Source organism: Chelonia mydas, chromosome 1, assembly GCF_015237465.2.
Source record: "Chelonia mydas isolate rCheMyd1 chromosome 1, rCheMyd1.pri.v2, whole genome shotgun sequence".
In the NCBI taxonomy this organism is placed as follows: Eukaryota; Metazoa; Chordata; order Testudines; family Cheloniidae; genus Chelonia; species Chelonia mydas.
Window position 1 is genome coordinate 106,576,849 of NC_057849.1, and position 25,844 is coordinate 106,602,692.

The 25,844-nt window shown below is 41.0% G+C and overlaps 1 protein-coding gene across 3 annotated transcripts in view; it reads left to right on the top strand.

The window, feature by feature from the left end:
* COL4A2 (collagen type IV alpha 2 chain) overlaps window positions 1-25,844 on the top strand; it is a 246,965-nt gene that overhangs the window by 160,330 nt on the left and 60,791 nt on the right. For all 3 annotated transcript variants that reach the window (XM_043535436.1, XM_037896774.2, XM_037896782.2), the window contains exons 12-24: window positions 404-445; window positions 1,269-1,358; window positions 4,190-4,234; window positions 6,034-6,096; window positions 6,860-6,904; window positions 9,882-9,935; window positions 10,862-10,928; window positions 14,479-14,589; window positions 15,054-15,209; window positions 19,330-19,422; window positions 20,019-20,182; window positions 25,426-25,498; window positions 25,595-25,701. In XM_043535436.1, coding sequence (XP_043391371.1) covers window positions 404-445; window positions 1,269-1,358; window positions 4,190-4,234; window positions 6,034-6,096; window positions 6,860-6,904; window positions 9,882-9,935; window positions 10,862-10,928; window positions 14,479-14,589; window positions 15,054-15,209; window positions 19,330-19,422; window positions 20,019-20,182; window positions 25,426-25,498; window positions 25,595-25,701 — 1,110 coding nt within the window. The remainder of the gene's footprint in view (window positions 1-403; window positions 446-1,268; window positions 1,359-4,189; window positions 4,235-6,033; window positions 6,097-6,859; window positions 6,905-9,881; window positions 9,936-10,861; window positions 10,929-14,478; window positions 14,590-15,053; window positions 15,210-19,329; window positions 19,423-20,018; window positions 20,183-25,425; window positions 25,499-25,594; window positions 25,702-25,844) is intronic.

Sequence of the window (25,844 nt, forward strand, 5' to 3'; positions counted from 1 at the left end):
ATATTTTATCTGAGAAAATACATGAGTTCCTAGTTCCAATATGCAGTGTACTTAGGTAATTTTATTTAACATGTAGTTTTATTAAAAAGCCCCCACAGATGTAACGTGCAGTCTTTTCACATTCTTACTCAGAGAAAAGACAGACTTAATGCCTGTTAGAGGAAACACTGGAGAAGTGCTGTCAACATGAGATTTTAATTGCAGCCGTCTTTCTAAATGATGAACCAAAATGATTTATTGAGTTACAGCTAGACTGTTATGTGATCACAATTCTGCAATGATGTCCTAAGAATCTCTACGCTGAAACACTCCTTTGGTTAAGTACTTCTGGAGCTCCTTTCATTTAAAGCTATTCTGTAGAAGTATTGCATAATTATATTATGCTGACTTAATGTCTTTGCAGGGCAACAGGGGCCTTGGTTTTTATGGAGAAAAAGGTGAAAAGGTAAAGGAAAACCAGTGAATTAGTATGGGTATGATAAGATAAATTGGTGACGCTTAAGCTTTATAAAAGAGCTTGTTTATATTACTGTCTAATATTATTTTGTGATGATATACTATAGTAAAAATTCATTCACTTTGAAAGTGATGATAAGCACAATAGTAAATGTTGTAGCCAAATAGTCTTTTACATGTCTAGGTCTGCTGTGCTCTCCTACCAGTACAAATCAGAAGAAACTCTATTGAAATCAATGGCGTTAGATCAGAGTGAAAGAAGAATCTTAACTTTGTTCTAGAAGCATGTAGTATAATGGAAAATGTTGTCACCTCTTAGTTTAGTATGAATCTAATTCTTTTCTTGCCATAACCTTGTTTAGGGTACATCTATACGTATAGCACTGCGGTGGCACAGCTGTCCCAATACAGCTGCGCCATTGTAGTGCATCTGGTGAAGACGTTCTATGCCCAACGGAGAGAGCCCTCCCGTTGGCATAAAAAAACCCGACCTCTGCAAGCAGCATAAGCGATGTTGGTAGGAGAAGGTGTGCACACGAACACTTATGTCAGTGTAATTTATGTCACTCAGGAGGGGTGGAATGTACACACCCCTGAGCAACATAAGTTTTGCCAGCATAGGCTGTAGTGTAGACATAGCCTTAGACTTTTACAGCTAAACTTTTAGCTGGTGTAAGTCCATGTTGGTCCGATTGGTTCCAGTTTAGGATCTAGTCTTAAATTTTAGTAGCAAATTGTGCACCCAATGCAGGTCTACAATTTAAAGAGTTATTTTAGCTGCTGCTAAACCTATTTCTGTGGTTTTCCTACAGGGTGAAATAGGTCCAGAGGGCCCTCCTGGGCTTCCATCTACGGGGGAGCTGGTAGTTTCCCCAGACACAATCCTAGAAGAACAATACAAGGTAATTAAAAACATTGTGTAAAAGCATACGGGGTATTGAATTGAATTCAGATAAACAAAGCTAAATACTTATTCAAGAGTGGGGATTTGGGGGGGGGGGCGGGGGGATTGCAACATAATAGTGAATTTAGGGAAAAGAGAGAGAGAGAACCTGCAGTAGATTACCATACAAACACAAACAGAAAAGGAGGACTTGTGGCACCTTAGAGACTAACCAATTTATTTGAGCATGAACTTTACCAGCAGGAGAGTGGGGTGGGAGGAGGTATTGTTTCATGGTGTCTGTGTATATAATGTCTTCTGCAGTTTCCACAGTATGCATCTGATGAAGTGAGCTGTAGCTCACGAAAGCTCATGCTCAAATAAATTGGTTAGTCTCTAAGGTGCCACAAGTACTCCTTTTCTGTTTGCGAATACAGACTAACGCGGCTGTTACTCTGAAACCATACAAACACAAAGTCAAATGCCTTTGCTACTCAAGATTGCCATTCCTTTTGGGATGAAAGACTTATGAGTATTAGAGCTAAAATCGCTCACAGTCACACTTACTATGTTTCCCTTGAAGTGCCTAGACAAACTTGTTCCTTTTCTTCAAGCAAATCCTAACCCTGTACTACTTAATGTCACTAATATTTTCTCATTTATTATCACAAAATTCTATATAGAAAGCATTCATATTGATGATTTGTCCAACACTCAGTGATATTGTCGTGTTTTCACAGAAACATATGGGTAAATATACTGAAGGAGAGAATTTGCATTACTGTATGTATCCATAAAATGTAGGCATGATCCTGTCCTTAGAGTGACTGTCAGGGCTTACCCCTCTGCACACAGAAAACCCCCTGTAGTAAGACACAGCCTATTCACATAAATGGCTCTTTGCACGCAGGGAAGATGTGCCCTCCCCTGCATTTGGCGCCTTTTGCATCAATCACCAGCCTTTAATCTGTTTTGGTTTTTTTTGGTCTCAAATCTGAGACTAATAGAGGTCAGGTGGCTCAGGCACTGTTTCTCCACCCTGGGCTGAAGGGCCAAGTAGTATATAGATATTTGTTTGAAACTTCAACACCCCATGGCTAGACCCCCTGCCAAACTCATTAAATTAGTAACCACTCTGCAATCCCATAACTGATAAAATGATTCCATCCCCTGCTTAGGGCAGCTCTCCCTCTAACTCTGACCTGGGTGGCCTCTTTTAAACAGCCCTAGTTCTCTTCCCGGGGGCACCCATGTTTGTGAGACACCTCGCACCACTGGCCTTAGCATGAGGGAGCATTGTCCGTATCTGCCAGGGGTCAGCCCCCTGACGCTCCCACCCACAGGCAAACAACACTGCACTTAGATTTCTTTATAGAAAGCGCAGCTACAAGTTTATTTACTGAAGACTATACATATGATAGCAAACAGAAATATTGGAAAGAAAGGGTTACGTGTAAAATAAAATCATAACATGCATTCTAAAGCCTAAACTCCACTAACAAAATGCCCTCTTGTTTAATAAGATACCGCTTACCCTAAAGTGCTTCCTGCAGCATTTTTCAACCATGATGGCTGAGACCCTCCTTTCATAAGATCAAGCCCTCTGGCAACTTGTCTCCCTCTGATGAAGGAACCAGGGCATCTTTCTGCACTCTTCATATATCAGACCAAATTTTTGTTCTTCACTTATAAAATAGAATTTTTCCGCAATTCCTCATTGTTTATCTCTTCCTGTTAATTTTCATTCTGAAATCCCTTCAATCTCTTCATTATCATTTGACTCAGATGCTAATAGACTTCTGACCTGTGTGACACAGGCTTTCAGTAGAAACCTTACATGACACTCTTTGGTGAAGTAGAATGTAAATAACAGGCCCAGGGGATCCCTATAACTCTTATGTATCTCCTGTGCCCTCTGCCAGTTGGCATAAGGAGCTCCTCGGGTCTTACCCTGCAATACCATCATCCGTAGCAGGAGTAACTGCACCATGGCAGTTACTCATAGTCTGTGAGATCGATAATCTCAAGTGAAGAACAGCATGTGAAGTATCTTTGCTGGGTCTTTGAATCACCCACTCTCCACACTGCATTCTGCCTTTTCCTGGAGGAATGCAGCAGGGGGCAGTTAAGTCCTGAGCAACGTAGAATGGGTTGTGGCGTAGCCACTGCTCCACTGGATGACTTATTTCCTTGTGCAAAGTGACGAGCAAATGGCCTGCTCCTGCGAAGTAGCTCATCCGTGCTGAAGACGGGTTTATAACAAGTGTTACACATCACATTCCCTGGACTGCCTTAGGAAACACAGTGAATGGTGTTGGGAAAGAAAATGTGATGTCAAAATAACTTTTATCTCTTAGGGAAAAAAATAAAATAAAAGGAGGTGGAGGAGGCTGATCACAGTTCAAATAAGGCGAAGGAAGAGAGAAAATCTAAGCTAAGCTCATCTCTGGAGTGGATAGAGTTGGGAATATTTCTATTTATTTGCAGGCATTTCTGTGGCGTTCATAACCACAGAATCTGATCTCCTCATAAACAAGTCTGATTTAAGCCTTGTACTGTGAGGTGGGGATACTTGCACATTTTTTCAATCTGAGCAGTATGGAGAAACGTATCTCTTTTAGAAAAAAAATACATCAATAAGCATTTTCCAACAAATTATCAAATAAAAAACACTAAAACTACTTATGACTCATGCATTTTATAAGACAAGTATATTTTTGATCAGAACTCAATAGTAATGGTTCTTCTCTTGGTAAATACCTGCTGTTTCATGTTACAAAACTTGATGCATTTGGGAAAGCACAACATACTTAAACGTTTATAATCTTTCCTCTTTTTTTTCATTGTTAGGGTGAAAAGGGAAAAAAAGGAGAAACAGGAGAACCTGGAACTCAAGTAAGTCAATTGAAGAAAACCAAAGACAAATAAGTCGAGCACTGTGGTTAATATTGGTACATTCTACCTTTGAAATGGTATGAGATAGAAATAAAACAACTTAACAGGATGTATCAGCTTTTCTCTTCATATCCCTTTGATGAGTCATGGCAGGCCATATCATGCCACGATATGGCGCTGATAAGGCCTCAGCTGGAGTATTGTGTCCAGTTCTGGGGAGCACATTTCAGAAAAGATATGGGCAAATTGGAGAAAGTTCAAAGAAGAGCAACAAAAATGATTAAAGGTCTAGAAAACGTGACCTATGAGGAAAGATTGAAAAAAATGGGTTTGTTTAGTCTGAGAAGAAAAGACTGAGCAGGGACATGATAACAGTTTTCAAGTACATAAAAGGTTGTTACAAGGAGGAGGGTAAAATTGTTCTCCTTAACCTCGAGAATAGGACAAGAAGGAGTGGGCTTAAAGTGCAGCAAGGGAGGTTGAGGTTGGACATTAGGAAAAACTTCCTAACAGTCAGGGTGGTTAAGCACCGGAATAAATTTCCTAGGGGGGTTATGGAATATCCATTGCTGGAGATTTTTAATAGCAGGTTAGACAAACACCTTTCAGCGATGGTCTAGTTATTACTTAGTCCTGCCTTGAGTGCAGGGGACTGGACTAAATGACCTGCTGAGGTCCCTTCCAGGCCTACGATTCTATGATATTTGGGATGGAACGCCCATTGCAATAAGTTTTATGGGCTAACTAAAATGAGATCCTTTCTCACAACCAATTTTTTAATTTGCAGGTTAAATATTACTATGTCTGGTATAGATAGCGTTCCTTAAAATTCCATTAAATGGTTACATACAGCAATTTTCTTGATCCCTTCCAGTCTGCCCTCCAGCCTGGGTATAACATAGATACAGCTTTGGTTTCACTGGTTGATGAATTCAGTAGTCAAGTGGACAATAGTCAGGTGGTTTGTCCTTTCATTTAGAGCTGTCAGCAGTCTTTGACACCATAGACTGTGAGGTTTTGTTAACTCATCTGCAGAACCTGGACTAGCTGGATGGTTTTGCTCTTGGTTAGCTCCATTCCTACTTTCTGAGCAGTTGTAAAGAGTAGTTTTGAGCAATTAATCACTAGGCCAGAGGATCTCCCATAAGGGGGTTCTGTAAGGCTCTATTCTCTCAACCCTCCTGTTCAATTGGTATGTGACACCCCTGGGGAAGGTTGCAATTTGAGCTGTGTTGCCTTTAGTATACAGTCGATAACACGCTCTATAAATCCTAATCTGCTTTCACACTAGTTTTACACAGGTATAATTTCATTGACTTCAGTAGAATTACTTTGGATTTATGCCTGTGTAGCGACGTGAAGAAGGCCTATGCCTATCTCATTTTTATTAAACTTGGATAGTGGAGTATCTGTGTTTTCTCAATATCTATTTGAAACTAGGATTTGGATGAGATCTGAGATGGCTAACTGGTTATACAGTTAAAAACAGTTGCTTTGGGTTTTCTTCAGAGTAGCAACTACAAAAGTAGTTGTTTTTTTTAAAGGGTATGGGGCAGTGGATTCATCTCTCTAAGGGCCTGATCCTAGCACTCTGATTATGCAAACAGACAAAACTAAGGAGATTTTAGCTCTTGTATGAACTACAGGTTTAGGTCTGATATTTACAGAAGCCATGGTTTTCACTTGTGCTTATTATCAGCCTCTGCATGCAGTGTAATGCTCTTCTCTTCATAGATACATTCATATATACAGTCTGTAAACATAACGGTCTATGTAAGTGCATCTGCAATGTTTCCTAGGGTTTACCCGCATATTCAGCAGAAGGTGGAGAAGAAGGAATAATAGGTTTTCCAGGACTAAGGGTAAGTGGTTCATTAAAGATGAAATTCACCCCAGGGCAGAGAGCCATCTAACGCCTGTTATATGGCTGTCAGATCAAGTCAGAGGTGAAGAAGCTATGTGTGAGAGTGGTTGTGCAACCTATCTGTGCCTAGTGGGACTGGAGAGGGAGAGGCCACTGGCTCCACACTCATGCATATGAAGTGACTTGGACCCCCTCCATAATGGGGTCTATAGCCAATACTGCAGCCTATAGCAACTATAAAAGTCTGTGCTGAAACCCTATGACCTGTTTGCTGGTTTCGGGGGTGGATTCCATTTCTCCATCCCCTTCTTATCCTCACAAAGCCAAATTAATGGGTAAGGGAATACTAACTGTCACTCTTATTGTTTTTATTCATCTACACCCCAATAGAAAAAGTAAACCTGTTTGGGTGCAAAGATCTTGTAGCACACAGTTGGTGCTGCTCCATATCATTTGTCCTCATTGTACTGTTTCTGAAATGAACAAATATGGTGGAAAGCATAGGCAATATAAATATTTCTAAAAACACTCAGAGATCATAACATTCTTATGGTGGTTTTACAACATCTTGTTTTGAAAGAAAGAAAGAAAGAAAGAAAGAAAGAAAGAAAGAAAGAAAGAAAGAAAGAAAGAAAGAAATTAGCCTGTTCTGTTTGTACTGTGCATCTACTTATTAGAAAATGAGTCTATAAATTCTTCTTGTTATGGTCAGTTTTTAAAAAGTTTCACTTTATTCTGCAAATGATGTTGTACTTTCATAGGGATTACCTGGTATCAATGGCATCCCAGGAGCTGCTGGGGAAAAAGTGAGTATTTAGCACAAAAATCAGATTTTGTTTCTAGCACACTGCTTTTAACATATGTAACTGACATCTTCAGATTATAGAAAAATACATGTTTTATCCTGGAAAATGACAGAGCATAATATCAATATAGAGTTTATTCTAACCGATTCGTTCTAATTTATTATTTACACAATGCTATAAGTGTACACAGCACTATATAACGTGTAACATGTGCCAGACAAATAACATGCCCTACACAGCAGACATTAGAACTTTAAGTTTTAAGTGGGCACAACAGTACATAAGAAATGCATATTCATTTAACATTTTACCAAATTACATCACAAAGAGGCAGTTTTGCACAGTATAAGTAACCCTTTGGAATATTCCATGCTTGACTTTTATGTTTAGACTCACTAATTGAAAATCAAGGTGTATTCTACACATACTATAGGTATCAAATTCTGATCTCAGTTATACCTTGTAAATAAGATCAGAATATTGTCTGGACTCTCCAACGGCAATCAACTTGATTTTATGGACCAGGTGACGTCCTTGTTCTTTGGGGAATCCCAGTTATTTTAAAAGTGAGAGGGGGGAAATTGGTCTGGTAATTAAAGCCTGTATTGCCATTTAGGAATATGTTTTCAGAGAGCTATGGAAGTGTATTCACAGTTCCCATCATTGCTGACGTGAGTTCTATAACGTCTTTTACACCATACTGAAATGTGTTGTCCTTTAGATAATTTTCATCAGAAGTTTTAGAGGTCTGTGATCCTTGTGCCATCTTGAATTTCTGAGCACAAACCAAAAGGAGAGAGAGGAAAAACTGAGAAAAATCCTAGCTGATTCTCTGTGTCCATAGAAACACTCAATAATGTCTAAAAGAAAATGTTGTCATACCTGGAAGCTCTCCTGCTTTTTATTTGTGTGCAGAAAATGGCTGCTTCTATCAGTGTTAGAAACCATGCCCATAAGATATTCAGATAAGTCTATGGATACAGGAATAAATGGTTTCTCTGTGCTTCTTGATTATGCTAAGGAATTTGGCAGCAAGGAATACTAATCCTTGTGTGAAATCCACAGCTCTTAAACTACTGTCAAAACGGCTAGTCTAGAAGAGAGAAAACTGTCAATAATATGTACATTAAGGGCTCTTTCCTTTTACTTAAGTAGGGTTGATATCTGCACCCATGTCAGAATCATTTATTGACCCCTTTTGTCCCTTTTTGAGTTTGAGTCCCGACAAAATTTTAGTAAAGGGTACATTTATTTCAATGAGATGTAACTGGTAAATCATGACGTCTGAAGGAGTAGGTTTCCCAATATGTTATTCACCAGCAAAAACATTTTTTTCAATTAATTGTTTGACTCCCTTGAGAGAAGGAAGAACTATAGCTTAATCCTCTCAATCCTCTTAAAGTAAGCAGTAGATAGGAAGCTCCTGGCTTCCTTTTTAGATACACAGCTCCACCTAGTGTGAAAGAGATCTTACATCTATTGCATAACAGTTGTTAGTTTTCTGACAATGTTTGACATATATTTCCATTGTGGATAACATCTGTGATCCCTGGGGGTCAGTTTGTGGTATCTTGGAGAGTGTTGCGGTGTGTTGCAATGCTTTAAAACTGTATAAATGTTTTCTGAAGCCAATTATTGAAATATCTGCTCTATTCAGGAGTTCACTACACTCTTCAGTTTTAGGGGCTGTATATAAAAATGTTGGCTCAGATCCACAGCTAGTGTAAATTGCACAGCTTCACTAACATCAGTGGATCCACAGTGACTTACAACAGCTGAGGCTCTGGCCACTATTTTATTTTAATGCTTTAACTTTTTAGAATTTCTGTTTTCTGGAGTACATTGTATCTAGAATTCAGTTCTAGAAATTTTTTTAAATAAAATAGAATAGTGCTGATTTTTCTCTCCCTTACACCTGAATAAATCAGGAATAATTCCATTGAAGTCAATGGAATTACACTGGTATAAAACCAGTGCATGCGAGAGGAGACTTAAGCCTGGTATTTTCATATGCACAGCTCCATCAGCTGAAATATACAATAATGGAATATGATATATTGCACCCCGCTGACACAGGCTTCAGATTTAAGTCACTTCAGACGTGTACCAGAAGGCTGGTATAGGCAAGCCCTGGAGGTGTCATTGTCTCAGTTAAAAGAATGAATCATTCAATTAATTAAAATGCTCTGTAGAGATATGTTTGTGATAAAACATTCTTACGGATATTGATAGTTTAGTTATGTAATCTGCAACAGTAGTGCGTTTTGTATTGCAGTGGTACCTAGAGGCCCCAGCCCCAGGATGCTTGATACTGTACAAACACATAATAAAGAAACAATTCCTGCCCTCAAGAGCTCACAACCTAAGTATAACTATGATTTTATTATAACAATGACACCTCTAGGGTGTAGCTCATTGGTATATTCTAGACAAGTTTCTCTTGCTGACTGACAGCTGGAGGAAACCTCACTGTGCTGCAGAGTAAAAGAGGCACTGTGCATGTGCATTGTCTTCATGACACTATCTCCAAGGACTAGAGAGGATGGGCCATTTGCCTTCTCCTTGCCCCTCTTTCCATCAATCCAGAATGCAGGTTCCCATCTCAAGATCTTCTGAGAGCTCAACAGCTTCATTTCCTGCCCATTCTATGGTCCTCCAACCAGGCTATGTGCCAGGGCTGTATCAAGGCTTGGATTTGACCCAATATACAAAATATATAACAGAAAAAACCTGAAAGGTAGAACTAAATTATTATTCCCAAGAGTAAATCCTGAGGGTGACAAACTTCTCAGCTTTGCTGCATGGTTCACACACCTTAACTGTGTTAGAGGAAACCACCATTCTCATGCTTTTAAAATGACTGCTGTGACAGATTAAAATAATGGCAACAAGCTGGCCTGCTGAAAAATCCTGTAACAAAATATCTTCACTCTTTGTCTGATTTAGAAAAAGGCAAGCATTTTGATATATATTTCAGGGTTTTCAAGGATTTGATGGCATGCCAGGCAGCAGTGGTCCTAAAGGAATGAAGGTACATCTTTACTTTCCTGCACTAAAAGTGAATTTAATTTGTCAGAATTAGTAAACCAGACATAATTTTGCTTATGTTGTATCTGTTCATTAGAATAAAAATATAAGTGTTTGTTGCCATAATTGACTAGGCAGTTATCTATGCTGCTTGGCCTCTGTCAGTAACCAGATACTTCAGAGGAAGGTATAAAAATTCACATGTGCTTAACTGACACTGTATTACTATGGGTGGGGGGGAGAGGGAGAGGGTGAATATTTTCTTTGTCCCCAACTGATGAAGAGAGTGGATGAGTGGGAGAATATGGATGAATGAGGAAAAAGTAGAATGAGGATAACAAGTGGGAGAACCAGTGGAGAGGTGGTGTGAATGAAGAAAAATGCAAGGATTTTGTTGGCAACTTGGGGCCAGATGTTAAAGGTATTTAGTGCCTAGAAATGAAGATAGGCACCCAGTGGGATTTTCTATAGTACTTATGCAGGTTAAGTGCCTAATTCCCATTGAAATCAAAATCATTGGGACTTTGAAAATTCTATTAGGTGCCTATCAGCTGCTAAGGTGCCTAAATATTTTTTAAAAAAACAGCCGTGTTAGTCTGTATTCGCAAAAAGAAAAGGAGTACTTGTGGCACCTTAGAGACTAACAGATTTATTTGAGCATAAGCTTTCGTGAGCTACAGCTCACTTCATCGGATGCAACAGCTCATGAAAGCTTATGCTCAAATAAATTGGTTAGTCTCTAAGGTGCCACAAGTCCTCCTTTTCTTTTTGCGGATACAGACTAACACGGCTGCTACTCTGAAACCTAAATAGTTTTTGAAAATCTGGCCTTTTGTGCAATGGACCCACATGCTCAAATTGTCCCTCTCCTCAAAATGGCATAGGCACACTGTGAGTATGTATCTGATGCTTCGTTATCTATTTATACAGGGAGAGCAGGGTGAGAGAGGTTTTCAGGGACCACCTGTTTATACTCAGTATCCCATTCGAAGAAAAGGTATGTCTTCACGGCTCAGAATACTTGTGATGCTGATAGCTTATCCTTGTTTCTCCATCTTCCCCACACAGCAAAAGCACAAAATGCAAAGAACTCTGCTCCTTTAGTAAAACTGATCTATATATGTGTTACTCATTTCAAACAATAGCGTACAAATAGTGTAAAGTTATCTTATTTTCAGGGAAGTTATCTTATTCCATATCCCTCTTAGGCCTTGTCTTCACTCAAGAGAAAAAGGTGTGTTTTTAGCTCGAGTTAGCTATCTCAAAGTGAAGACAGGACAGTTGGTAGTTTTCACATGAGTAAGCAGGCTGGGTTAAAGATGCTAGCCTAGTCTTTAACTCAACCTGCTAACTCAGGTTAGCACTCCTTTTTTTCCCCTAGTGAAGACAAAGCCTTGAGAGCTAAGAAAATGCCAACATTACAGTAAGTATTTTTGTGACATTTACATGCAGTAATGGACAATTTAACCAAAAAAAAAAATCACTGGTAACATGACAGGTGAGGTGAGCCACAGACTGATGTGAAATCAATATTCCAGACTGTTAAAATGCAACTGATGGGTGTAGTTGAAGACCAGCCAAAAGAAACAGATTATTTTTTCCATAGCCAGAGCTTTAAACTAAATGTTCAGAAAGATTCCTGCCGTCTGGGCTCCTAAATGAGCTTAATCAAGGGCTTATCTACTGTGATGCGTCCCAAGGGATCCCAGGGTTGTGGGGTACCTCACTACTACCTGCCCTTAACATGAGAAAGCCTTGCCTGTACCAGCCAGGGGTCACCACCAGCCACAGGTAGCACAAGCACTGGGCTCCGCTGTCCCTCTGCAAGTTAGCGATAGGCACGTTCCAACCTCCAAGTCCTCCATGCAACTCACTGGAGTACCCAGCCCCTGATCCACTCACAGAACTGCAGATCTTCTGCTCCCGAAGGAACAGTACCCCACTGTTTACCAGTTACACTGTACAACACAGCTCCGCGTAACTCACAGCACTTAGAGAAAGCAAATATATGTATATTTAACAAAGAATAGAGATTCATATGATAGCAAGCAGAAGTATTGGAAACAAAAGATTACATCTAAAGTAAAGCCATAACATGCATAGTGGAGCCTAACTTAACAAATAGGACATTATTATGTCATAAGAGCAAAAGCTCACCCAAAATCCTTCCAGCATATTACAGCCAAGCACAGCTGTGATAATCGGTTCATGAAACAAGCCCACTGTCACCTTACTTGTAGGTGGAAAAGATACGAGGGTACGCCGTAAAAAACCCTGATATAATAAAACAGTCCTTTGATCTTTATTCATAAACTGGATATCCTCCTGCTGTGTATTCCTTCCTGTAGATTTTTTGACCTCTTGTTAAATTCTTAATCTTGATTAGTTGGTGGCTTAGTTTGTAGATGGGTATCCATTGAGATATATACAATACTTAATTTGTATATAACCAGGCAGAAAGGAATGTCTGAAAGGAACATCTTTCTCACCAGAGGCGACGTGTGTGTGTGTGTGTAAATGCAGGGTCATGTGCTCTACCTGATTTCTGCCTTCCGTTTAGCAACAGCTTCTACACAGATGTTTTCATACCGGGGGCGGGGAGGCAGGGCATGAAGAAACATTTCCGAGGGGGGGTAAGCAACAATGCCAGGTAGCTAAGGCCAGTGCCGCCCGGTGGAGCTTGAGGAAGGACCACCACCTCCACCCCCTGACTCATCTCAGCAGCAGGGCTCAGGGAAGGAGTGCCACCTCCATCCCCGACTTACCTCAGCAGCGGGGCCAGGCTGGCACCACTCAGTGGGACTCGGGGAAGGAGCGCCATCTCCACCCCTTGGCTCACCTCACAGTCTGGGTGGCCCACTTAGGGGAGTCAGGGGATGGAGGTGGGGCTCCCTTCCCGAGCCACCTGTTGTAGCCACGCCCCACCCTCCCGAACCTTCTGCTGTGCCCCGCTAGCGGGGTGTGTCCCACAGTTTGAAAACCTCTGTTCTAAATTCAGAGGTGACGCGTGGGGCGGTCACATGCCCCCCAGAACCTTTAAATTGTGCCCCCCACTGTTAACAGTTATGCATCACCTCTGTCTCTCACTGTTATATTTGGACCCGGCAGAGAAGGAGATAGATACAGACATAGGGAGCTGATAGAAACACAGCTCTCTACTGTGCTTGCTTTATTGTTCTGGCAGCAAAACTGGTGCGAACACAAACGTGAGGCTCTGCACTGGGGAGGCTTTGCACATATAAACATTTTCCACCCTGCTTTAAAAAAACCTTCCCAAATACATATACATTATCGTTTACATGGCTAACATGAAACACTATATAACCTCACTAAAAGTTGTAAGTGGACTACCCCAGACTCCCAAATTACAAGGAGTTATTCTGTCCTGGAATAGCAGCTCACTGAGTAAACCATTTATAAATTCAGGCACACAACTGGTTTTTGCACTGTGGTGGGCTGTTCTGGCCCTTTTGAGGCCCCCTGCTGGAAGCCTTGTGGTCCTACCACATCCTGCCCCAGAAAAGGAACAGTAAAGGTGAGTCCTCCAGACCTGCCTAGAAAGGCTCCCTGGAAGCAGTCGATCAGAGCTCAGCAGGCTCAGATAAAAGGAGCTGCAGGGCCTGAGTAAGTCAGTTCCTGGCTGGGACCGGAAGGATGAGGAAGGCTGTTTTGTTTTACAACAACTGAAACCCAAAATCTGGCTTGGTTATTGGTTGTCCTGATGTCGGGGACCAGCAGTTTTTTTTCCAATGTGCGTGCAGACTGGCAGCCGATGGCTCACAGACCGGCACTGGTCCGCGGACCACCACTTTGAGTAGCACTGCACTAGAGTGTAAGGCACCCACCAAAAGAGGAGGGAACCTTCCATGTGACCTAGTGCACCTCCTGTGAATGGGTATAGTCACAGGTGCACTCCCACTTCACGCTTGGGAGCTCTGAAAGTAAATCTGCCCCCTTTAGTGCAAGGAAACTCCACACCACCCCCAACATAGGCATGATTGAACCCTAACCACTATATCCTCAGAGAAGCACAATCTGGGGATTTCTGTATTCATACTGGCAGGCTTATGTTTCAGGTGACAGCTGGCAGGTGTGTCCAGCCCAGAGCTAAGTGTGGCTGGGGATACACAGTAGAGGTATGCAGCTGTTGAAACTTTAAATGCAGATTTATTTTTCCTCACCTTTGTGTTTTCTTTAAAATGATAACTTTCTGCTAATGTTAACTTTAATAGGGCAATCCAGATATTATGATGTAACTTTTAATAATGCTAATTTTAAATATTTTCTTCTGCAAACCTAACTTCTTCTTAAACATTTCTGTCTGACAAGTTACAGATATTTGTGTGTGGATCTTGTGCTGCTGTGAATACTGCGGCTTCTAATAGAACACTTTCCAGAATGTGTCACCAAATAAAGTAGCTGAATAGTCTAATTTATCTTTCAAGAATTACAGTTGGCTGAGCAATCGAGAACATGCAGTGCTGCTTGTGTGTGTCGCAAAGATCAGCAGACTAACCTGTATTCTTGGGGATGGGGATGTATTTCAGGTGTAAGAGGTGATCCAGGATTGCCAGGTGTTCCTGGACCTGCAGGAGACCTGGGGGACCAAGGAGATCCTGGCCTTCCTGGTCTTCCTGGATCGTCAGATGGCTTTCCTGGTAATATTCTGACATTTCATGATCTAAATATTGACTCACAACAATCCGCTGTGCTCCAATTTTAGTCAGAATTATTCTGGGGAGGCGGGCAGGAATACATATGAAGACACATATGGAGCACAGAGTACTGAAAGAAGCAGTGTGGTGTAATGGATAAGGAACTGAACTGGTAATCAGGAGACCTGGATTCCATTCCGGTTTCTCCCACTAACTTCTGGCGCGACTTTGGGCAAAGTCACTTGCAAACAGGGGTAATGATACTTATCCACCTTGGTAACGTGCTTTGAATTGCTCAGATGAAAAGTGATATTATCACTATATACAGAATACCTGCATTGTTTCCTCACATGGTGGAAGTAGTTATGCCTGCTTCCCCTCTATAACCTAGCATGCCTATCCTCTTAATCTGAGAGCAAATTTAAGAGATCATTCTCAATTTCTTGGGTGATGTGTTCCCATTTCAGATGGCTCTGAAAGAAGAGGTTTACGTGGGGAAATGGGTCCTAAAGGTTTTAGTGGAGAACCAGGTTTTCTAGCAACAAAGCCAGGTCCACCCGGTAGTGATGGTAAACCTGGACTTCCAGGATTCCCTGGCCCACCTGGCCTTCCAGGAACGCCAGGTAAGTGGCTAGAGATGCTGCCAAGCCGTAAGGTGTTTGGAGAATGAACAGGTTTAATTTTAGGGAATCAGAAGTGTCATTGTTTGATCATTTTCTAACAAGGCTTCTGTCACGTCAAGTTAATAGATCAGATTGGGAGAGGAATGGGCATTCAGTGATGGGAGCAGAATGTGGAGGAGTGATTGTATGCACCTGGGCAGGAGGGAGGGTGCCAAAAGGACAAAGAAACACAGGGAGAAAGCTGTGTTCACCTGATTTTCAAACATTAATAACAAAACCTGGAACACACGTCTGGTTGGTTTGTTTTGTGTTTTTTCTCATGGTTTGGATTTTTCAGCAGAGAAATTTTGCATAGTTCAAGTTTTGAGCAACAGGCATCCCCCATTGCCAGGGTTCCTTTTGTTCCTGATGTATTTTAAATAGTTGGGTCCATAGTTGAGTATGAAGGTGGCAAACATGAGCCATTGGTCTTGATATGCATTGGACAGGAAGGGGTGCAGCCTTCTGGCCAGCCAAAGATTTTTTAAAGTGCTGACACTGATCATTATTTAGTTGTCTGTCTATGAGCAGTGAGGAATCCAACAGAGGGCCCTGGGACTTTCAGCCACAATCACAGAGCTGATTCCTTTGATGAGTAGCAAACTGCTAGCTCCATCTACCTTCTTGATATTTCCTTTTTTCTATCAATGTCACTTCTTCCTTGCCTGGGTTACATTTTAGCTAGCAGCTGTTCATCCAGGCACTATTCACTCAGGTACTGGGAGAGCTGAGTCAGGGTTCTGGATATCATTTATATATTGCTGGTCAGTGAGCTGGAACAAGTTTATAGTGGGGGTGCTGAAGGGGAAGCTGTGTCTTTGGATTGTTATCACTACTTCAAGCCAGGGGGTGCACCAATACCCCCAGTTCCTGCACCTATGTTGTTCTCCTATATTGAAGACAGTAGTGTCTCATCATCTCCTCTCGAGATCTTATATATACACTGAGCATGAAGAATTTGTGATTTCTCCATGGGAAGAAGTCAGGGAAAAGGTGCCTGTTTTGACTCTTTGTGAGCTACCTGAGAAGAATGGTCTAAAACAGCTGATCTCAATTCTGTCCAATCCCATTATGTCTCTGCTTAATGAGTGGTATCTAATGATCAGTCTTGTTGAAAGATACCAAAACATCTAGCAGTATTAGCATGGTTATCTCTCCATGGCTAAAAAAAAATAATCCAGCAATCTGGTCTAGGAGTGAACATAAAAACATGGCTTTAAATATTTTTTTAAACTTTCATTGATGAAAGGATTGTGGACTAGATCCTGGCTTGTGATACAGTAGACCTTTCACATAGGTACCATAAAACTGCCCTAAGTAGTCTGCTGAGCCTTCCCCTAACATGGAATAACTACTTCATCAAAGCAACCTCCACCCCCAACGTAGGAGGAGGGTCTGGAATGCTGAGGCAGTAGGGTAGGGCCAGAGTGTGATGTCCTTTCAGCCAGCCAGTGAAATTTGAAGCGTTGAAGCTGCTCCAAGTTATACCATGGGTTGAAACAGACCATGGAAATCCCAGAGATTGGGGAGGGGGATGTAAAGGATTGTGAACCAGATAGCTTAAAGTCACCTTTCCACTGAACCAAGCAAAATTCTGGCACAGCTGGGGACATAGGCTTATGCATTGGCTGAATTTACAGAGTAAAGCCATGTAGTATACTCATTGTAAATAGGCTGTCATTAATATACCCTATGGAATTCTAAGTTTTAAGTATTTAGAAATGTTTTAGATATACTATATTATGTCAAATTGGCTGTACCAATACTGCATGTCAATAATACTGCAGTTATTTATTAACGGAATTGTGGTAGCATCTCTGAGCCTCAGAACCCATTGTGCTAGGTGCTGTACAAATACAGAACAAAAGGGTTGTCCCTGCCCAAAGAGCTTACAATCTAAGTACAAGATGAGAGAAAACTGGTAGATACAGACAGACAGGGCAGCATGAGGAACCAGTGAGACAACACTGATCAACATGATAGGCAGGGGTCCCAGTACACCAGCTGCATAACCATTGTCAGGTGACCCAAGTGTGAGGGTTAACATGGGAGAAAGCACAAAGGTACTAGTTTTAAAATTAAACAAGTATGTGATGAAGGCCAGCTGGTGACGCTGTCAGAGCAGAGGTGAAAGTTGACAACTAGATAACCTACAAGAGATGATGGGGTGGGTGGGGACAGTCTGTGAAGAGCCTAGGAAATGAAGACATGTAGTTTTACATTTGATGTGATGGGGAAGGGGGAGCCACTCAAAGGATGCAAAGCAATGAGCTAGCAAAATGATCATGTTTCGAATGGATGCAAGCAAGGGCTGTGTTTAGGCCATATCGAGTTTAAGCTGACAGATGGACATCCCAGAGGCAACGTCACATAGGCCGATACTTTTTAGTTTGGAAAGGAAGAGATCGATCTGGAGTGGAGAGGCAGATGAGAGTCATCAGCATAAAGATGATGATTGAATTTGTGTTTGTGCATGAGATGGCCCTCTCCTCTTCTCTCTCTACCTCTTGTCCCTGGGCAAAGGAGGGAACTCTGTGGAGGAAGAATAAGGAGTAGTCTCAAAAGGACATGCTGAAGGAGAAGGTAGAGAGGTAGGAAGTGAACCAGGAGAGAACTGTGTCATGAGAGCTGAGGAAGGACAGATTTCAAGAAAAGTATGGTTGATGGTGTCAAAGGCAGCTGACAGGTCAAGGACAATGAGGATAGAGCATCTGGCTAGGAAGAGGTCTTTAGAGACTTTGGTGAGAGCAGAGCAGTGCAAGAGGAAGAAGCCCAACTGGAGGGGGTCTAGGATGGAATAGGAGGAGAGGAATTCCAGACAGCAATTGTAAAATTATGTCCTATGAGCTTAGAGACGAAAGGGAGAAGGGAACAGGGTGATAGTTGAAGAGGCAAGTGGGTCAAGGGTTTTGATAAGGTGGGAGAGACTAAAGCACCCTTGTATTGTGTGGGAAAAGAGCCAGAGGAGAGTGAGAGGTGAAGGGGAAGGGAGGGGAGGAGAATGGAAGCAAAGGCGATAAGGGAAGGGGATGTGGTTCTGGGGGAATTGGAGGAGTTAGAGGTGAGCAGCTGAGAAACTTCTATATCTGTGAGGAGGAGAAAGGGTAGGAGAGGAAGGGAAGGTGAGCAGAGGGGAAGGGGAAGGTCATGTCATATTTTGTCAATTTGCTCTTTGAAGAAATCTGTGAGACCCAGAGTAGAGAGGGAGATGAGGGCGGGAGAAGAGAGGGGGTGGAGGAAGAAGTCCAAGGTGGTGAAAAGATGGCTGAGACTGCAGGTGCAGGACTCAGGTTTGAGAAGTAGAGCTGCTTTGCTAGGAAAATGGCAGAACTGAAGGAGGAAAGAAGAAATGTACAGTGGAGGAAGTCAGCCTGGTCTCGGGATTTCTGCCAGAGACACACTGCAGCAAAAGAGCAGGAGCAGAGGAAGCGGGTGTTAGGGGTGAGCCTAGACTGGGGATGGACAAGGCAGACACAGAGAGAGTGGCAAAAAGAGAGTGAAACAGTGAAAATATTGAGAGAATCAACAACCATATCAATGGAAGACAGAGCAGGGAGGAGAGAACTGAGAGCAGACAAAAAGTCAATGACATTGATGGTCTGAAAGTCACAAAAGAACCAGGTGGCCAGGCACAGTGAGGTGGGAGGAAAATGGGCAGTATCAAGAGATGGTCAGAGCGGGGCAGTTCAGCAATAGAGAGGTTAGTGAGCAGTGCTTTGAAAAGACCATGTCAAGTAAATGGCACTTTGGGTGAGTGTGAGAGTTGAACTGGGGCTGCAGGTCAAATGAGAAGGTGAGGGTGAGGAGGTGGGAGGCTAAGGGGTGGGATGAGTCACCAACATTGAAGCTGAAGTCACCAAGGAGGAGTGTGGGACATTGTGAAGACAGAGTGCCAGGATTAAAAATGAGAGCGAAAGGCTGATGGGAAGGAGTCAGGTGGCTGGTAGATGACAGGAACATGCAGGGAGAGAGAAGAGTCAGATGCAGTGCTGCTCAAAACAGGATAAAGAATGGGAAGGAGGGCAGGAAGGGTAAATATACAAGACATTAATGCTGTATTTCAAATGCATTAACCTCATAGGCTATCCTTTTGGACTGAAGGGACGTCAAGGGGATCCAGGTGAGGCGGGCAGCCGAGGTTTCCCTGGGTTCCGAGGACAAAAAGGATTTAAAGGTAAGGCAGTACAAATAGAAAAGGAGTACTTGTGGCACCTTAGAGACTAACAAATTTATTTGAGCATAAGCTTCCGTGAGCTACAGCTCACTTCATCGGATTTGCATCTGATGAAGTGAGCTGTAGCTCACGAAAGCTTATGCTCAAATAAATTTGTTAGTCTCTAAGGTGCCACAAGTACTCCTTTTCTTTTTGCGAATACAGACTAACACGGCTGCTACTCTGAAACAGAACAAATAGTGGGCCAAATCCAGAGGTCCCTATTCATCCAAAACACTCGCTGTGCTTAGGGTGAATTTTGCTTGAGCATGATCTGAACTAGGACTGCAGAATTTGACCTAGTGCTAACACAATAAGAAAAATATCTCATAGGGCTATTTCTTTTCCCCATAAAGCTCTTTTTTTATATACTTATGTCTTCATCAGGGATCAATCCTGGTCCCACTAACATAAATTGGAGTTTTGTCATCAACTTCAACAGGGCCATGAACCCCAATGTATTAAAGTTATCTCACCTAAGATTTCTCATAATAAAGTCTTCCAAATGTTTGTTTTCAATGAGCTTCTATGTTTTCCTCCCTCCCACATTTCTGCAGGTGAAACAGGGGACTGTAAATGTATTGAAAGTGAGGAAGCCAGACGGGGTCCTGCTGGTCCACCTGGTCCACCAGGTTTTCCAGGCCCAACTGGACATCCTGGGCGGAAAGGAGATAATGGAGATCAAGGTCAGCATGGTCTTCCAGGCTTCTCTGGTGCAAAAGTAAGTTATCTATTTCTTTAATTCATTTTTTTCAGAGACATACTAGAGCTTGTCAGGAAAAAAAATTTTCTTAAAATTGCTTCTTTTCACTGAAACTTTTCTTCAATATTCATATTTTTGCTTTAAATATTTATGAAAACCCAAATGTTTTTCATGAAAACAGATTTTTTGGCAAATCAAATCATTGTCCATCAAAAAATGTTTCAAAGAAAATTTTTCAACCAGCTCTAATAAATCCACTGCTAGCTGACAAGGTGATGATAATTCCAGTAGGGCTGGGTTTTAACGTTGTTTCTAACAAAATACATGTGTCTAGTTGCTGAATTGTGAGGATCTTATTTGTGATATTATGTCTTCTTAAAAGCCACAAATCAATAGTTTTGCGTTGTTGATAAAATAACTACCTTACCAACAATTGTTTAAGAACATAACATAAGAACAGCCATACTGGGTCAGACCAAAGGTCTGTCTAGCCCAATATCCTGTTTTCTGACTGTGGCCAATGCCAGGTGCCCCAGAGGGAATGAACAGAACAGGGAATCATCAAGCGATCCATCCTTGTCACCCCTTTCCAGCTTCTGGCAAACCGAGGCTGGGGACACCATCCCTGCCCATCCTGGCTAATAGCCATTGATGGACCTATCATCCATGAATGTATCTAGTTCTTTTTTGAACCCTGTTATAGTCTTGGCCTTCACAATATCCTCTGGCAAAGAGTTCCACGCGTTGACTGTGCATTGTGTGAAGAAATACTTCCTTTTGTTTATTTTAAACCTGCTGCCCATTCATTTCATTTGGTGACCCCTAGTTCTTGTGTTATGAGAAGGAGTAAATAACACCTCCTTATTTACTTTCTTCACATCAGTCATGATTTTATAGACCTCTACTATATCCCCCCTTAGTCGTCTCTTTTCCAAGGTGAAAAGTCCCAATCTTATTAATCTCTCCTCATATGGAAGCTGTCCGTAACCCTAATAATTTTTTTTGCCCTTTTCTGAATCTTTTCCAATTCCAGTTTATCGTCTTTGAGATGTGGCGACCACATCTGCATACAGTATTCAAGATGTGGGTGTGCCATGGATTTATAGAGGCAATATTATTTATAGAGGCAATAAATATTGCAATTTATAGAGACAGTATTTATAGAGGTAATGTCATATTATCTATCCCTTTCTTAATAATTCCCAACATTCTGTTAGCTTTTTTTCCTGCCACTGGACACTGAGTGGGTGTTTTCAAATCCACAATGACTCCAAGATCTCTTTTTTCACTCAAAGGGAATATATTGTAACTGTTGTACAAGTGATTCTCACCAAACTAGCTTTGTTGTTCTTCACTCTGGAAGTTCTGATACCATACCTAACAAGCCTGATCCTGCTCCCACTAAAATTCACACCACTGTTACACACCTGTTTTAATAACCACTTCTGGATTACAGTGTTCTACATAAAATCAGAATTGGGCTTTGTGAACTGGATCCTCAATGAGACTGAGACTCTTGTTTTAGCAATGGAATTTTTGTAGAGCTGGTTAAAAATGTAGTTTATTTTAACAAAAAAATTCAAAGAAAATGATGATTTTTCATTTGTATCAAATTTTTAATGGAATTTGTCAGGCTTTTGATGGAAAACTAAAACCCAACCAAAACTTTTTTTTTGGTTTTACAACAACTGAAACCCAAAATTTGGCTTGGTTATTGGTTGTCCTAAACAAAACATAACAAAACTGATTTTTTGAGTCTTCTTCAAAAATTTTCTTTACAAGAAAATTTCCACCCCTCAAAACATATTTTTGACTAAAATATTTTCAACCAGTTGTAGGAGTTTGCCCAAACTTTTACAAGTAATATTTCTCTTTTATAACTGAAGATCTTCAATAACTTTGATCCAGACTTTACTGTCAGTTGCAACAAAGTCAGGAGTAACTCTGTAATTCATTGGATATATTCAGTCAATTATATTGAATGACACTGAATTCATTAGAATTAGTCCTGATTAACATAAATATAAGTGAAAAGAAAAGGAGTACTAGTGGCACCTTAGAGACTAACCAATTTATTTGAGCATAAGTTTTCGTGAGCTACAGCTCACTTCATCGGATACATTCCACTGAATGCATCCGATGAAGTGAGCTGTAGCTCACGAAAGCTTACGCTCAAATAAATTGGTTAGTCTCTAAGGTGCCACTAGTACTCCTTTTCTTTTTGCAAATACAGACTAACACGGCTGCTACTCTGAAATCTATAAATATAAGTGAAAACTGAATTTGACCCAAAGTGACTGAAGAAGTTGAGCATGAAAGGAAGAGAAAAATTAGCTGTAAAACTTTGGGCAGGCACCCAATGCTAAAATACATTACATACCATCTTTCAAAGCAAAACATAGAAAAGCTAAAATCACTTCACTAATACAGGTTTCAGAGTAGCAGCCGTGTTAGTCTGTATTCGCAAAAAGAAAAGGAGTACTTGTGGCATCTTAGAGACTAACCAATTTATTTGAGCATAAGCTTTCATGAGCTACAGCTTCATCGGATGCATTCCGATGTCTCTAAGGTGCCACAAGTACTCCTTTTCTTTTCACTAATATAGTGCAGTTACTCGAGACTTACAACTATTTAACTGAGGTCAGAATTTGGCCTCACATTAGATTCAAGGGCTTCCTTTGCCTTTAAAAAAGAACATCTGAAATACACATCTCTACACTGATATCTAAGGGCTTGCCTGTACAAATGCTTAGTTCATGGCAAGCTAGGGTCTAAATCTACCCTGCACTAACTTTCTACAAATTAAGTATCATGTGGACCCTCCTCTAAAGTTCTGTAGTGCACTCTGATCTATTCCCAGTTGAAAGTGGGGTAGATCGAAGTGCCTTATGGAACTTCTAGGGTAGCGTGGGTTAGATTTAGACCAGAGCTTGCCATACATTTAAATGCAGCTTGTAAATATGAGTTGAGAAATCAGCTTCTATTTATCATAGATTTGGTCTATACAAGACTTTATGGAAGTGTGAATCTCTATGTTGCACATATTCAGCAACAGAGAAATAATTTCCATGTCTATTTTGGAGCCAAGAACTAGTAATTGATTTTGGAACATGAGTCTTCTAAGAAAATTAAAATGGAACTGGACAATTTACTTCATATTCTGTGTACCCTGGCACAAAGTAAAAGGAAGGTAAGGAAATCCATCATACATGGCCCATGGACTATTCAGCAATAGTATGTTTCTCACAACAAAAAACAGTGATATGAACATCTACTGGTGCAGAAAATGTTTGAATCTATAGCCTTCAGGCCCCAACACCTGCCTTATTTTTGGCCTTTAAACTAAGTCCCCGTGGCTGAAATCACCATAGTCACCATGCTGGCCGAACTTCCTTGGGATGGGCTTTGGTTCCCAGATCATTGACTTGCAGCTTCAGGTGGATATCAGGGTGGTGTTGACTCCTGACCTGATCTTTGAAGGCCTATAGTTAGGGTAAAATGGAATCTATCTGCTAAGCATGCTTATAGAAATAAGAATGGAAGTTGTTGAAGCTGTAACAGCAAGTATTTAATAATATATTTATTAAAAATAGACTTGGTTACAGGACTTAAGGAATTTCAGTGTTAAGGGCTTAGAGTGAGGCCTAGTAGAAGTTGGCAGTGGGTATAAGATAGCACAGTATCATGTGCTTGGCTGAAAGCTATGGAATGATACAAGCTTGACCTAAGGTTATATAATTTAGCAGTACATATCTTGTGATAGTTTACCAATGCATTTGTTGATAAATGGGTAAACCACAAACAAACAAATGGTAGCATCTTAGGGACTTTTTGTAATAACAGCTAACCACATCGATGTATCAAAACTATTGGGAAAGGGATTGATGCAAATAGTTGGGTTAACTGTCGGAAATGTAATTACAGTCAGCTGGAACACTGCATATGAACATTCAGAACTCTAAAATTGGTCTGCCAGAATACTAAATGTGAATAGGGCGCTGAGAGCTGACTTGATCAGGTATGGTCCTGGATGTATATGGGTGGAATGGGAAAAGATGTATAACAGGTTGTCAGATAAACCCTAACTGGGACACCAGGATGACGACATGGGGCAACTGAGTAGGAAGCCTGGCCCAAATCCTTCCTCTTGGGGTGATGATCTTCACTTACTTTTACTTTTATCTTTGTTTCTAATGGTTTCCATAAGGTAGTAAGTGTGAACAATGCAGGAAACCACTTTCTTGTACTTATCTCATTCTTCTACTTATGTATAATTTTTCCTATTATTTCAATTATATTTGTCTGTATTAATGAAAGCTGATAAAGTTTCTGGGTGTGCTTTACCAATTTTATCTTCTTAATTAACTCAAAGTAGCTGCCTGAATAAAGAACCTGTTATTTGTGACAGATGCACTTTGCACGCTAGATTAATCCTAGGCTACACTGGTTTTGTAATCAGGACAAAGGACCAGGAATCAGGAGATCTGAGTTTTATTCTTACTTCTGACACAGATTTTCTGTGTGACCTAAGGCAAGTCATTTAACCTCCCTATGCTTCAGTCTCCTCACCTATTAAATGTGGAAGATAATACTTCTCTACATCACACAGGTATTGTGAGGCCCCCACATAGTATGATGCTGAGCAGAAGAAAAATGCCCACAAATAAATAAATAAAAATTCTGAGTTTTGTTTTCCTACTCTGGGAATTGGTTGCAGAATTTACCTTACTTCCCACTATAACTATAAGTAATTTGGTGTATTCCCTCAGTAGACTTTGCCCCTCCATAGGAGTCCCTGGCAATTGTAAAACTGCCGTTACCCCTCAGAATCCTGCATACAGTGTAGATAGTGGTATTTCTACCTATCCTCCTTCTTGATCAAGCCTCCCTGGGGTTATGGGGCCAGGCACATGTACATTGCACCTACCTGCGTCAGCAGGAACAAATCTGGACCACTGTTATTTTATATTCTCCCATAGGAATCCATGACATCTTACAGATATGTAAGAGGACAAGTTCCTTGTTCCAAGGAGTTTACTATCTAAAGTAGAGAGTCAACACACTGATTAAACATCAGACACAAGAATGGGAACACCATAGAGAAAATGATTAATAGAAAGAGATGTGAAATAAGTGCGTTTTGAGGAGCTTTTTGAAGAACAGAGGGTCACTTGGTGCACAGGTTTACTTTTAACTATTGCTTTTCCATTTGTTTCCTAAATAAAGTTCTGATTAACTTTATTTAAAATGGATATCAACAGGGATTTCCCGGTGCAGTCGGATTTCCTGGGCCAAAAGGGGAGAAAGGAGATTCTAGATATGTTACAACAAAAGGTAAAGCAAGCAATCTACTTCCCTTGCAATTTGCAAATTATATATAAGCCTTTTGTCCAATGCAGGAGTAATTTCACATTGAGAGCACTTCTTTAGGTACCAAAGGAGACCCAGGAGGTCCTGGACTATCTGGCATTAAAGGTGAAGATGGGTTTCCAGGAAAAGATGGTATAGATGGCTTACCAGGGCTTCCTGGCCTTCCAGTAAGTAACAACTATATCCAATATTTGCTTACCATATTTAATTACAGACTTCTTTAGTTCAGCATCTCATAACCGAGCTGTCCTTCATGCCTCCATCATAAATTATTATCCTATCTTCACTGGTTGGTGATGCATTCATATAT